This window comes from Parasteatoda tepidariorum, chromosome 8 (genome assembly GCF_043381705.1).
Source record: "Parasteatoda tepidariorum isolate YZ-2023 chromosome 8, CAS_Ptep_4.0, whole genome shotgun sequence".
Lineage (NCBI taxonomy): Eukaryota > Metazoa > Arthropoda > Arachnida > Araneae > Theridiidae > Parasteatoda > Parasteatoda tepidariorum.
Genome location: NC_092211.1, coordinates 81126709 through 81142357, shown reverse-complemented (window position 1 = coordinate 81142357; position 15649 = coordinate 81126709). Strand labels below are relative to the sequence as shown.

At 28.0% G+C, this 15649-nt stretch overlaps 1 protein-coding gene across 2 annotated transcripts in view; it reads left to right on the top strand.

Annotated features, from left to right (window-relative positions):
* LOC107440570 (uncharacterized) overlaps window positions 1–15649 on the top strand; it is a 449104-nt gene that overhangs the window by 146151 nt on the left and 287304 nt on the right. For both annotated transcript variants that reach the window (XM_043043457.1, XM_043043458.2), the window contains exons 6-7: window positions 13092–13164; window positions 15295–15397. In XM_043043457.1, coding sequence (XP_042899391.1) covers window positions 13092–13164; window positions 15295–15397 — 176 coding nt within the window. The remainder of the gene's footprint in view (window positions 1–13091; window positions 13165–15294; window positions 15398–15649) is intronic.

The window sequence follows — 15649 nt, the reverse complement described above, 5'->3', positions numbered from 1 at the left end:
CATGATTCATTATTCTAAACGTGTATCTATTTCTTTCAAAATACTCAGATTTTTTTAGAACAGTTTTGGAAGTGAATTTTACCTCATAAAAAAATTTAGTAAAAGTAAATTATTATGGTAGAAAATTTTTATTTTTTTAAAAATTAGGATATAATTCTTAATTTTTGGGAAATGTGTATTAAAATGTAAATTTTAATGCATATTTCCCAAAATAATATTTAATAAATGTATTAATATTGAATTACAAATTTCATTACAATTTCATTTAAATAAATATATTAAATAAGCATTAAAAGTATAAAAATATTAACTTGACATGGAAAATATTAGCATTTCCAAGATTTCCAATCTTTCTGCGTAAAACTGTTTTACTTTTTACTAATTTTGTTGTTAGACTAACATTATTAGAAAAATATAATAAAATACATAAATAAATATTTTAGAAAAATTTATTTCTTTGAACGTATAAATGATTTTTGAAAATAACAGTGTTAGGAAAATGCCTTTTTAAATATTTTTAAAATTTCAATAGACAGTTAAAAAAAATATTTAACGCTTTAAAAGAATGTCAAATAATAATTAGCCAAACAAATTAAATAACGCGGAAGTGAGCTTTTCAAAAGCAATTCACGAAATCTAAAAACTCGATTTACTGCTATTGAATAACTCCAGTTATTAGTTATTCATCTTGCGTATAAAACGGAAGAGCCATTGAAATTTTAAATAAATAACTATTGAGCAAAAATCGAATAATATGATCACGATATATTAAAAAACCTTCCTTCTTTGCTTATGATATGACTAAAACCGTATGTAACGAAAATGAAACTGGAAAAAAACGGAATAAATAAAAAAGAACGGAATAAATGAAAAGAACTCATCCACGAAGAGAACCGAAAGGATAGTTCAATTCAATGAAAAATCTTCCAAAATAATTTTTATTTATTTATTTCTCTTTTATTACCAGAAAGCAGTTCTCTATTCTTCCTTAATTTAATTGCGCTATTTAAATTCCATGTTAAGGAGTAAATGTAAATGCTTATTTCACGTGCGCTGAAAGCAGTGAATTCAAAGCAATAACTGCTTTCAATATAATTTACTACACATTTTCTATTTAATTCCTCATTTAATGCAACGGAAATTTCCTTCCTTTTCCGAAACATTAATAAGTTTTTTTTTTTATTTCTTTAATATTTCTTTTATTCTAACATGCATTACGATAGATCATCTTACAAGGACATAAGAGCATTTAAAGGGTATTATAAGACGTTTCAAAAAAATATCGCCAAATTAAACTAACTGTCTCTTGAGTATTTCAAAGGTCACAGATGAGGAATCACGCCCTGCGTTTTTAAAGCAACAGTTAAATAAGCATTGTTTTGGGAAAGTAAAATAATAAAAAAAACTGGCTAATTTACGCAAGTTATTTTCCGCACTTATTTCCGAGAATGTGGCTATTAAATATGGTTTTATTGGGTTTTTTTTCTTCTTTTTTTTTAATATTTTGCAATAGGGAAGATCTCTTCGCGGTTGTAGCATCATCTTATAGCTAATAGTTACCGTTAATAGACCGTTTTCACCAAAAATAACATTTTGTGCAGACAAAAAATTTTTTTTATCTAGATTTCGGGTTGTTAAATTAGTAGCATTCATTTGATTGATCATTTAATAAAAATAATAATTATTGTTATTATTTTCACTTTTGTGTTATTAATATTAATTCGTTTTATTTTCTATACAGCGTGTTCAATCCGGCGAAAGAGTACCCGATTCCAAAATTTAACAGCTATCAAATACCTGGGAATAATAAAAAAAAGATAGATAGTTTATTGATATTTTAATATTAGTAATTAATAGTTTACCTAAAAATTAATTGACAATGTCATTAATATAATTATTTTGTATTATTAATATTAATTCGTTTTATTTCTATACAGCGTGTTCAATCCGGCGAAAGAGTACCCGATTCCAAAATTTAACAATTATCAAATTCCTGGGAATAATAAAAAAAAAGATAGATAGTTTATTGATATTTTAATATTAGTAATTAATAGTTTACCTAACAATTAATTGACAATGTCATTAATGTAATTATTTTGTATTATTAATATTAATTCGTTTTATTTCTATACAGCGTGTTCAATCCGGCGAAAGAGTACCCGATTCCAAAATTTAACAATTATCAAGTACCTGGGAAAAATAAAAAAAAAGATAGATAGTTTATTGATATTTTAATATTAATAATTAATAATTTACCTAACAATTAATTGACAATGTCATTAATGTAATTATTTTGTATTATTAATATTAATTCCTTTTATTTCTACACAGCGTGTTCAATCCGGTGAAAGAGTACCCGATTCCAAAATTAAAAAAGATAGATAGTTTATTGATTTTTTAATATTAATAGTTAATAATTTACTTAGCAATTAATTAACAATGTAATTAATAATTAATTAGTAAAATTAATAATTAAATAACAATTTACGTTAATAATTAATAATTTAAGTTTTCGAACTTAGTTAAATAAGTTACTAACAAATGGAATTAAATACGTTACACGGGGCTCTAAACTTAAATAAAAGAAAACACAGTACGTCTGGCAAAAATTTTGCCAGACGTAGTATCATCTTGAGTTAATTTTTGTAGCCCTGCACAGCGCTATCAATTACAAATTTTGCTTCTGTTGCAGCTCTATACAACGTGCAGCAATTTTCATAACTAAATAGCCAATTTTGAAAATTATTTATAAAACCATCTTCACTATTACTACATGGTTTATTTTTATTTTTAATCTCCAGTTGTTTCGAAATTAATGGAACACTCTATATTTAAGAAATGGAAGCATGTAGCTGAATGAGCCAAGGTTAATAAAATGTGAAACTTTTTTCTATTTTTTATGCGCCTTTAGATTTTGTACCAACTATTGTAGCAAATTCATTTCAATACTCGTTGTACTCACTCAAAATCGTAGAGAACTCAAAAGTATAAGTCGCTAAGTTGATAGTTGCGTTTAATTTGCATATGTGGGGGATTCTTTCGTAATTTTTTATTTACTGAATTGTATCGCTATTTTTGAGTGCCATCTTATTTATTAGTACAAATGTGTATCATCTTACACTGATTAGTACAAAGGTATAAACTTCCTGGAATTTATATCACAAAATTAATTATTAGTCTCAAGAAATAAAAAATGATGTAATTGAGACTTAAATGATTTGATATACATGGAGAATTAATTCTTAATGACAATACCTATAAAACAAACCTGATTATAGAGTAATTGCAGTTTTTTGATTATATATTTTTTTCCATCACTAAAAATTGTCTTTTTATGCTGTGACTAACAAAAGTTTGAAATTATAAACAGACTACTATTACTCCCAATTTCCTCCAACTACAACTACTCATAAAACAAACCCGATTATAGAGCAATTACAATTTTTTGTTTATGCATCTTTTTTTTCCACTACTGAAAATTGTCTTTTTGTGCTATAACTAATAAAAGTTGAAATTATAAACAGACTATTTAGAAATTAGGAATTAGATATTGAAAGTTATGTTTGCAAATTCGAAATAATATTTTTATCTTTGCTGCATAAGTATTACTGATAAACAAAATTTATGATGAATCAAAATCGAATAGCTTTATAATAAATTTAAAGAGCAACCATTTATCTTCTAATTTAAATGAAAATGAAAAATATTACGACTAAAATATAATAACGGAGAGAAAGAGAAAGAGTGAGAGAGAGAGAAAAAAGTACAGTCGCAATACTTTCTCTAGAAGGTTTTCACTAACATCATGAATGCTGAACTATTTTGTGGTTTTTACCACAGAATGCAAATAGACAGGCATTCGCTTAAGGAAAGCCTTTCTGTCACAAAATGCAAAAGCTGAGTCTCTGATTTGATTTGAAAAGCTTTCAGAAAAATTTATTTCAATTCCTTTTTCTGACACTAAATTTACACATGCTGTTATTTTTGGACAACCACTTTTAAGTTGCCAAGTTTTGAACTCCTTTCTTCAAAACGCAAAAAAATAATGATAAAATATCTTAAATTAAAAATATTCTGAGTCGAAACTTTATTTTAAACTACACAGCCGCATTTAAGCATTTATTACGTTTGCAAACAGTTATATCCATTTTTATTGCTATTTACTTTCAGTTTGTAATTAGGGTAAACTAACCAGTGAAGGAACACTTAAGCTTCGCTTGCCTTTTAAAAAATCATATTAATTTCAAAATTCGTAATTTTAGTTAAATGACAGTGTCAACATTATTAGGTATTGCGTTACTAATTGCAAATTACGTAAAAAAATTGTAGAGAACTTACTGAATATTGTTTTAAAGTTTTGGAGGTTCAAATAACAAGTAGTAAGAAGACCAAGTGAAGGAACAGCTCTTACCAGTGAAGGAACACAAAATTTCTCAGTGAAGAAACACTTAATTTTGGTTATTTTTTAATGTTCTTTATGAATTTATAAGCGATACAAATATTTAAAAACAAGCCTATTCTTGAAATTATAGCATATAAATACTTAGAAAATGTTAACCTTTTTGTTGTAATCATGAATTGAAAATTAAAGTGTCAACATATTAACACACACTGTTCATTCACTGGGAAATCTATGCCCAGTAAAGGAACATGCCTGTTCCCTCACTGGTTAGATGTTGTTTTTCGTATTTTTAACATACTTTTGATGCGGAGCATCACTAAAGGTACAAGAAAATCAAAGTTTATCTTTTATTTTCATTAACTTAGAAAAAAGCCCAGAAGAGGAACACTTGTTCTTTCACTGGTTTTTCATCGTTTGGTGATCCAGTGAATAAACACCCCCTTATCTCAGTACTTTATTATGCTATGATGCTTAAAAAAAAACGTAACTTCAATAACTGTATTTTGAATTCTCTTTTTCACATTGAGAAAAATAAAACTATTACATGCAATTAATTTCTCTTCAAACATATAAATACAAACACTCACCTTATAATTTTTTCAACGAAACTAGGTATTGCAGAGATAATAACAAATTCAAAATTTTTTCCAGAGAAGTCTATTTGACCAGGTAATCCAAAACATTGCTACATGACTTCCTATTGTTTGGCAGTAAGCTATTGTTATCCATCAATCTAAAGAAAAACTTTCAAATTCTTATTTTTAATCAATATACATATATGAAATGTTCCTTCACTGGGTAGTGTTTCTTCACTGGTTAGTTTACCCTATATACAAAATAATGATTTATCTATTTGAATATATTTTGAAAGAAATCTTTTTTAGTGGAAGTTTTTTCAAGAACCGCGAGTGATTCCATGATGTATCTAAAACCGTTAAATTTAGTTAGCTACTGAGAAGGCAAGTGCCTGATTAGTCACTTACAAGATAGTTCCAACAAAAAGTTCTCCATGAAGGCTAGTTCGTCCCAATGCCTGATTCAGGAGTTCCCTTGTCTTCAGGTTTGGGTTCAAAATTACAAGGGTACGGAGTTGAACATTGATAGTCGTAAGCACAGAATCGGGTACACTGTTCAACGCCGGTTAAAAAATGAAATCAAATAATTAAAAACTAAGAAAGAAAAAAAAATTTTTTTTTATAAGTAATTTTTTGCAGCCTCTTTGTTTGCAGGATGAAATGCAACTGGGCAACGTATTCAAAGCAGAAGTTTTAATTTTTGATCAATTTTAACTTGATACAAACTTCGTTATCAACAAAGTAAATTTTATATGCTATTTCCTAACGTGAAAAAGTGTTTATAAAAATATTCAGCTCGATTGCCAATTGACGCTTCTTTAATTTTCTTTCAAAGTTCTATGTTAATTTTATAAAATGAGATTGAAGATAAAATTAATCTTTCATTTTTTTCAACAAAAAAAATAATATAAGAGAGGAATGTAACGGGGCCGGGATAGCCTGGTCGGTAGGGAGCTGGGCCCATATCCGAGAGTTCGTGGGTTCGAACCCCGCCGGCCGAAGACTCCCCGTGTAGTAAAAGTGACTGATGCACGTCCATGTTCCCATAACCTCTGGGGGTACTGGATTGGAGATCAATCGTTCTCTGATTGAGGTCTAAATTACAATCTGTGGATGAATGAATGGATGTATGAATGGGTCCGTGCTATAAACGAGTGTGACGTATGGTGTGGCAGAAGTCGAATTCTTGGCCATAGATGGCGCCACTGGAAAACAAGAACAATCGCACACCTCTGGCTGAACGGGCATAAGTGAACAACAACAGGAATGTAACGGAAGAAGTTTCCTTGTAACATATTAGCCAAATTAGAAGCATCAGCTTTAGCAAATACAGCAACAGTATGAAGCTGTTAACAAACTACAATCTTAAATTCTATAAGTTAATGACTTGATTGAAAAATAATTAAAATTTAAGTATAAAACTATCTTTTTCAGCTAAGCTTTTAAATTATGTCAGAATTTTAGAATATACGTATTAATTTTAAAATGCTTCTCAAATATTACAAATATATAAAAAATAATATATATAATTGATAAATGTAAATCGATAAAACATTCACCATAAAGAAAGAAGAAGAAGAAAAAAAAAAACACAAAAACGCCACATGAGAGGTGATACTGAGTAAATAACAACATAAAAAAGTGAATCTTTCTTTCAGAGCGACCTGCAAACATTCGACAGGTATCATGACCTCTAAATGCGATAAAGGTCATAGAGTATGCCACTCATTGATGCTACTAATTAGAAACTAAATCCGGTTTCTTATCTTTAAAAATCATCTGCTGTCTCTGTGGTGTCGAACAAACAGTTGGCAAAGAGTTCGCCTTCGATTTGTAATGTGATAAATAAATGTGTGGACCTAACACCTATTTTTTTTTCTCAAGAAACATCGCTTACAGTGAAGGAAAAAAAATGAATTCCAGAAAATATTTTTAAATTTTATAATCGTTCACTTTGATTCAATTTTTTAATATAAGGCCTCCAACTGGCTATTTAAGTATAAAGTATAATTTTATTAAGCATTCAAATTTAAGCTAAAGTGAGATCCTATTTTCTTATGTAATTGATGAACTCATAATACTGAGGTTTTTTTTAGGTGAAAATGGATCTAAAGTACTTTTAAACGCTCTCTTCATATAGTAAAGTGATTCTATTTCCTCTGTGTTTGGAAATTATGTTTACGGAATTTCCTTACTTATTAAGCAGATAATTATATTTTTGTATATATTTTGTTTCATTTTATTCATTGAAAAGTGTTCTATCGAACTTAAGTTACCAGACTCAAAATGTAATGGTTTAAAAACCTTTTCGAAGTTCAAGTTTTAAAAAGTACTTAAAAAATTAAAATTTGGTAAATTTGGTTAGGTTTCATGGAAAGCATTTCAGTACATAAAATTAAACAGAAAAATATTCATAAGTATTAATTATTTATTTTGTTAGTAAGGAAATTACGTTTATATATAATTCTCCGAAGCGTTAACAAAGCGGAAATAAAATCATTTTCTGCCTTAAAATCATTATCAATGGGAAAATTTGTTAAGTTGTTATTTTATGGGTACTGTAACGTATCAAGCTATAATAAGAAACAAGTCTTTGTTTTATTAAAAAAACATTTATTTCACACCACAACAAATACAGTAACAAATTTAAAGTACCCGCAACGGGATAGTTAAATCTTATATAACATACTAGAAAAAGTGCCCGTAACGGGATATATGAAAATTCATCTGTAACGGGATAGATAAAATATTATAAAACAATCTAGAAAAACCCGTAACGGGATATAGATAATCTTATAAAACAACTAGAAAATCCCGTAACGGTTTATAAGAAAACTCAAATTCCAAAACAAAACTAATCTCTAAATAATCCAATAACTCTATTCTTCTAAAATGGTCTTCTAATTTTATCGTCTGCTTTCATTTTATTGTTTATCTCTTTATGTGTTTATTTTATTTTATTCATGCTTTTGCTAGCCCGTTATTTTTTAATATTTTTACTTTTATTCATGCTTTTGCTAGCCAATTATTTTTAAAATATTTTTAGACTTTATAGTACCAAGTTTGAAAAGTTAATTTTTAAAGCTGGAACAGGGGAGGGGGGAATTGTATATTTATATCTCGGAGAAATTAATGAAAGATAATTTTTTGTTACATGTTCAGTAATAATTGTCAAATTATTTAAATATATTTTTGTTAGAATGGAAGCTAAATAAGGTGGTCTTGATCAGCTACGTGAGGCTATCGCTCTTTTCATTCCAATAAAACCTGTCTTAAACACAAAAGCCGGAAAAATATCGCAGACGATCATTACTAACTAAAAAGGTGAATGTTACCCCTCGACTAATGCAAACGATAAAATGTTCTTTCCGTCATTTTTTTTTTCGCAAACAATAAAAAAAGAATAAAATAAACTGTAATTGGCAACGGTAAAAGATGGAAAAAATAGATGGAGAATCTAAAATATCCCCCTCCCCCTATTGTACTTTTTTTTCTTTCCATTTTAACCGCAACTGTACTCCGCTTTTATTTGTTCATCTGCGTAATATCGTAGTAATTCTTTGACATAATGACGTCCATTCCATACAGGGCAGTTAGTCACTTGTTCATTTTTTTTCTTTTTGAGCATTTTGACGGGGGAAAGTGGATAAGGGACTAGATGAATATACAAAAATTGGCCTCAGGGTATTCGTCCGGCCTTTACGGATCACCGCTTGTCATGTTAGAGAGCGGAAGAAATTATTTCTGACGGTCAGCTTTTAGTTTAGACACAACTTTGATTTCTGTGGAGAGTGCATTAGGGATGCCTAATGAAAGTGCCAAATCGGGACAATAGTGCCAAACAAGGCGATAGATGGAAAGAGAGATTTGGCGAGCAAAATTTTGTTTTTTTGACCTTGAACTTCGAGAGGTGGTCACGAGTGTGAAATTAATTGGATATCACTTTTTTCTGATCATTAAAATGCATATTATTTGTTTTTCGATTTCGCTGCGTCGTATATTTGTATTTCGGGGAACTGTGTAATTTGAAAGATGAATCGAATTTTCCTCGAAAATATTATCCAAAAATGAAACATTTCGCTGAGTGTCTTGTTCATTTTTAGCATTTTCGTTCCAATTAAACTTGCTAGGGGAAAAAATCCATTTCTAAAGAAATGGAACCAAAGTAAGAATGATTTAAACGTTTATTCTGATAAAACTAAAAAGATAATAAAATCATTTTATTTATTTTATTTTATTTTAAAATCAATCATTTAAAATCAATATATTTATTTTATTTTATTTTATTTTATTCTATTTTATTTATTTATTTATTATTTGTTTTCATAAAAAAGTAATTGAAACAAGCAATTGCAATTTGAACAAAGCTAAAATTATTTTGAATGAATGTTTTTTGAGTCCAATGATGATTTCTCATTGTCCATTATATATATTTTTTTAATTTCATTATTTACTCAACAAAATAAACATCTGTAGGGAAAAATAAGCTTTAGTAGCAAAAAACAGATTGATTATTTGGTATAAAATACCTACTGATGTCCGAAAAATGATTAAAAATGCAGTTTTGTTGACTTGATGATAACAATTAGTATACCTTTAAACAAAAAAGACAATGAAAATTATTAGATGTTAAACTTTTTTATATTTATTTATTTATTTATTTTTTTTGTTACACTAACCTAGTCACCTCAGCTTTAAGCACTCCCTTTTTTTATTTATTTATTTTATTTCATTGTTTATCTTAATAAGAATAGATACTTTGATCAAATTTAAAACATATTTTTTTAATATAGACTAATATAGGCGTGCTATTGTTAGGGGTGGTCTAGCTTTTTTGGTTTTTGCCCCCAAAAACTTACAACTAACTAACATCTTATTTGGTCAAAACCCTACATTAAACTACAGAATACTATGTTTCCATAAGTTAATTATGATCAAACTATTATAAATTATATAAAATGTATCATTTGTAAGAGGAATACCCATGTATTGCAAGTTGTAGGGTTAATAAACTTTAATGTATGCTTTTAATACAGTTTTACGAACGACTCCCACATTGTTATATCCTTTTTTACCAACAAAGTAACAGAAAGAGTCACCTAAATTTTTTCACACAATAACAGAAATCAAAATAAATATAATATTAATATTTTATTCACAGCAAATTAGCATATATTTCGTTTCAATACTTTTTAAATTCTCTTTGTCAGTTAAAAATAGTAATTCCGCCTACATTGGCATCCTGTTCTAGCGCTATAAACATCGCACAGTACTCTTTATTCGTACGAAACTCGCTAATCGAATTTTTTTTTTTTTTTTTTTTTAAATCCTCATTTTGCATTCTTTTTTTGCGAAACAAATCCAGCCCCAAAATAAAGAGTTTCTTTACTTAGCACATCAATTCCACCCTTTTAGTGCTGATGATCTTCATTATGGTAATCTTAACTCCATCCACGCCCGTTCTCCAACTGTGTCACTAGACGGACAGTTACAATCAAAGTGTGGGCGGGAGCATCATCGTCCTCCAATCTAGTCAAGAATTTTAAGCCCGACACCCAAAATCCTTGCATTGTTACTTTGTCATCAGGTGCAACGTTGGGTAACATCTCTCGTTTTTGGGTGGTTACAGATTAACGCAGTTTTGAAATGTCTTCGGAAAAAAAATTCAAGTTCTTGGTAATGAATGGGGTTATCTACACCAAGTAATTTCCTCTTTTTTTTTGTAAATTCTGTGGGTGTTGTGAGAAGGTCCAATCAATTGTTTGTTTGCTCTGTTTGTTTAGTAATTTTACAAGCGTCTTTTATTTATATGTAAGTTTGAGTAGGAAGAAATTGTTTTATTTATTTATTTACATTTCTTCAAAGATATGTTTTTTTTTATTATCGTTATTTTAACTGCAAATATTTATCCCTTAAAATTGAATGGATTCTTTGAACACGTAATCTGAATTATACTTGAAAATAGTGTTTATTTTTCGATGATAAAATGAAATAAAAAGTTTAAGAGCTCCGTTTTTCAAATGGATGAAAAATGAGAAAATATGATTCTATTTTTTTTTCACATCTAAACGAATATTAAATATATTTATCCCTTTAAATTGAATGGATTCTTTGAACACGTAATCTGAATTATATTTGAAGGTAGTGTTTATTTCTCAATGATAAAATATAATAAAAGTTTTATGAACTAGGTTTTTCAAATGGATTAAAAATGAGAAAAAATTATTCTATTTTTTTCCGCATCTAAACGAATATTACATATATTTATCCCTTTAAACTGGATGGATTCTTTGGACACATGATTAAAATTATGTTAGAAGATAGTGCTTATTTTTCAATGATAAAATAAAATAAAAATTTTAAGAACTCCGTTTTTTAAATGGATTAAAAGTACGAAAAATTATTCCGTTTTATTTTCGCATCTAAATGCTCTTAGCTTTCGAAAAATATATGAATCATTTTCGATATTGATTTAAAGCGCAAATCTCATGGAAATTAACTCTTTGTCAAACTGACTCAAAATTGATTATGTTATAATTCAAGATATTCTGATCATAAGTCTCTTGTCACTAAGTCAAAAAATTGATAGTTTCCGAGAAGCAAACCATAAATAGTAATTCTCTAATTCCATCAAGACATCGGAACCAAGAAGATTGAAAAGAGAATAGTTAATAATGAACTTTTAAATAAATATTGAAAGTTAGATAAAGTAATAAAAAAGCTAATAGCACCTGAGAAAGTTCACCACTAAATGAGTAGTTAGAATTATTTATTCGTATTCACCTAAGCCAATGCTTCAAGCGCACGCATTGACCGTTACCTATATCTCTTAGTTTTGAGGCTTTATGCCTCGGAAACTATCCATCTTTGGACTTGGGGTCAATCAGATTGAACTAAAACATATTAAATTTTAAGTCTATTTGACTGAGAATTAAATATTATTGCGTGATGCATTAATTATTTTTTTTATCATAAAAATAGTATTCTTTCTCCATTTTTTGTCAGTTTGAAAAACAAAGTTTTAATTTTTTTTAGATTTTATTTTAAGTTTTTTTTATTACTCTTTTAGTTTTCTGACTATTAGTTTGTGTTGTAAAATGGCTGAAATTTTGATTGGCGAAAACAGAAGGATACATATTTACTTTCAATGCTTAGGAAATAATTGTTACTTGTATTGCATCTATACCCAGAGTTCTAGTTGAAATATGAGCATTCTAATTAATCAGAAAACAGTGGAAACTTCGGTGGATGATAATTCTGGAGAAGTATTCTACTTGTTGCCTTCAAGAAACGTTTTAAACTCGTATAGTCATCCAGCACAGAGCTCTAATCAAAATTTATCATGCTGTAGCTAGTTGCAAAGTGGACGCAATTTTGATTGAAAATAAATTTCCATAGACAATTATATCGCGATAAATTATGCTTGTTGTGAATTGTAAAGAATTGAAACATAGAAATTTCTTGGTCGAAATTTCTATCTCAAGATTCGAAATTTCTTTTTAATTGAAATTTCTCGGTAGAAATTTCAATCTTAAGATTCTAATCTATTATCTTATACACGAGAGTTTAAAAAAATATATAATGAAAATTGAAACAAAATGTAGCATTTTAATGGTTATTACTATAATTGAGTTTCTTCAGATAAACGATTTTTTTTTCGACGATTCTTTTGAATTTCTTAAGTTGCAGATAAAACCATAACTCTGGAACTTTGAATATTATTGTTAATCTGAAACAATATTAAAAAAAAGTTTTAACAACGTGAATAATCAATTTGAAATTAAATGTGGACTATATGGACTATGGACTATATTACTGTAATGAAAATTACAGAAAAATAACTTTTAGAAACTCTCATTTTAGGTCTTAATTTCTCATTTGAAACAAAAGCAGCAAATCGTTTTTTTTAATTTTACTTCACTAGTTTCATATATTCTCTAAATATTCATATTATTCCTCAGTAAATCTGAAAACTCTAAGTAATTTAAGTGACTATATTTATATGAAAATTCGAATGATTATGTTGGTGGGACAAATATTATATTTTAATCATAAGTTTTTTTAAAAAATATAACTTCTTCCATTTTAAACTAAATGTTTATTATTTCTTACAGCAACTATTTTTTCAAAACTACTATGGACTAAGTATGAAGAATACCAAAATTTATACGAAAATATCGCACTTCCGTAAGTATAATTAAAGTATAATGTAATTAAATAAATGTATAATGTAAGTAAGTATAATGTAATTAAATGAAAGCATACCTGCCAACTTTTACGCATTTGGCGTAAAATGTTATTTTTGTGTTTAAAGTGGTAGTAAATATATACTATTGTTTGTTTTATAAACTTAAATTTAAAATGATTTCGATCACCAGTATTCTTAAAAAAATTTAGCATGTATATTAATATGCATTACAATCATGGTCGTCAACTAAAGATTATTCAAATACAACATATTTTCTTGCTTACAATTGAAAATTTAATTCCATTTTGCTACCACTGGGAAAAACTATGCATATTGGGGGTTATAAATTAATAATTCACCGATTTAAACTTGTAGGTATTTCTATTACTCGTAATTATCTTTTAAATACCTCCGGCAATCGAACAGGTTTTGATATTTTGTTTACTCGCCTTCCCCTACAGTGATTAGTCATCTCGTCATATTTCGATATCGTTTTTGCTTTTTCCTCGCTGAGCATTTTTTAATAGAAATTGTATTCATTTTTTATTTTCATGCTTAACGAGGGTGCTATAAATATGTGTTAAGGATGGTCAGGAGCATCCTCTATACAATATATACTTTTTTATATAAATACTTTCTATGTAAGAAAATGTAAAAAAATATAAGAGAAGGTTGATTAAACGAGGCATTGTGAATTACAAAATAATTTAGTGTATTAAATAGCAAAAGTAAAATAAATAAATAAATAAGTAAAGTAAATAATAAAATAAATAATAAATTCTCTTGAACAGTTTAAATTTCCCTTTCTCCAGAACTATTCAACAGATTTCGTTGAAATTTTGAACTCGTTCAAATTTTCTCATTTAAAATTACATAGCTTAAAATGATATGAAATATTGCACATCTTATAATTGAATTTTCATAGATTATTATAAAATTTATTTACTAAAATAAAAAAAAATATTCCTAAAAAAGTTATTTTACGTGAAATTATCTTAATAAGTTTAAAAATCGTGTGGGATAAATTATCAATTTTCTTCTAATGTTATCGAGGGTATACCAAATATAATAAAAAAAAAATTTTTTTTCCAATGCCCACCTGGATAATTACCTAGGTCATACAGGCACCTGAAGGGCAGATTTGTTGTCCACTCTTTCAGGAGCACCATATTAGGTGGGCCAACGTTGCTCCCACAATAAGGACAGATAGTACAGAGAAGGAAAGAGCATCTATGCCTTGCCCGGGATTCGAACCCAGAACTTTTCTGATCCAAGGGCAGTTCCCTAACTTCTGCGCAGGCCGGTCGGCTATATAATAAAATATAACAAATGCGAAATATACCAAAAGTGAAATTAATATTAACCAGCCTAAACTTTGGTTCGCTCGTCTGGCTAAATTAATGAGACCAAATTTTCGACATTACGGCTACCCTTTTCTTCATGTTTTAATGATCAAGAGTACTTATCTGTTGGAAAAATGGTACGTTTATTCAGAGAGGAGAAACTTTAATTCTTCTATAAAAGAAAAATCTTTCATCGTCAGAACAGATTCTTCACAAATTGCTTTATCATAAAACGGACCCTTCATAAAATATTTTATCTTAAATTCCACCATTTCGCAATATTTTTAATTTTAAAAACGGACACTTCGCATTATTTTTTACTTTAAAATGTGTACTTCGCAATATTTATCATTTTAAAAATGGATTCTTCGCAATATTTTTCATTTTACGAACGGACTTTTCAGAATATTTTTCACTCTAAATCTTTAATTTTCTTTTTCATCTTTAATTCGTAATTTTAAACTTACACTCCATGAAAACAACGGTTTTTGTATTTTTTTTCCGCTCACAAAAACACAACCTTATTTTTAGAAATTCCCGAAAACCTTGAACATAGAACCTGACCCCGAATTATGAGCAGAGTTTACCTAAATTCGAAAAAAGAAAAAATATCGTTCAAATAAAATCTGAACAGGTTACCGGTTTTCATGAATCTTCCCAAAATCATAAAAATGAACCTTTTACAAAAAATCTGTAGTAAACCCTGATATTGCATGATATTCTTATGAAAATGAGTTTTTTTTAAAGCTTAAATAAATTACATTTTTAATGACTCTATTTTTTCAGACTTCTAAAAGAGAAAGAAACAAGTGATGAAGATTTTGTAGCTTTATGCCAATTACGCCGAGGTGCAGCCAAATATTCTTTAGCAGGACTACTACATTTACCGGTAAGGGAAGCATTTTTAAATTACTCTTTTAAATTGGCTATTACGAAGACTGGATTAAATTACTATTTCTGAAAACAAATCTTTTCTACGTAATTTTATTGAATCATACAAACTGTTTAAAAGAAAAGTGCGAAACTTCAGGTTTAGTAAAAATGATATAATCAGCTTTTTATCTAGAGCTCAGTTTTTTTTTCCCTTAAGGTCATTGATAGTACGGATTTTAATGAAAATATAACCTGTTTTTATTTGGAT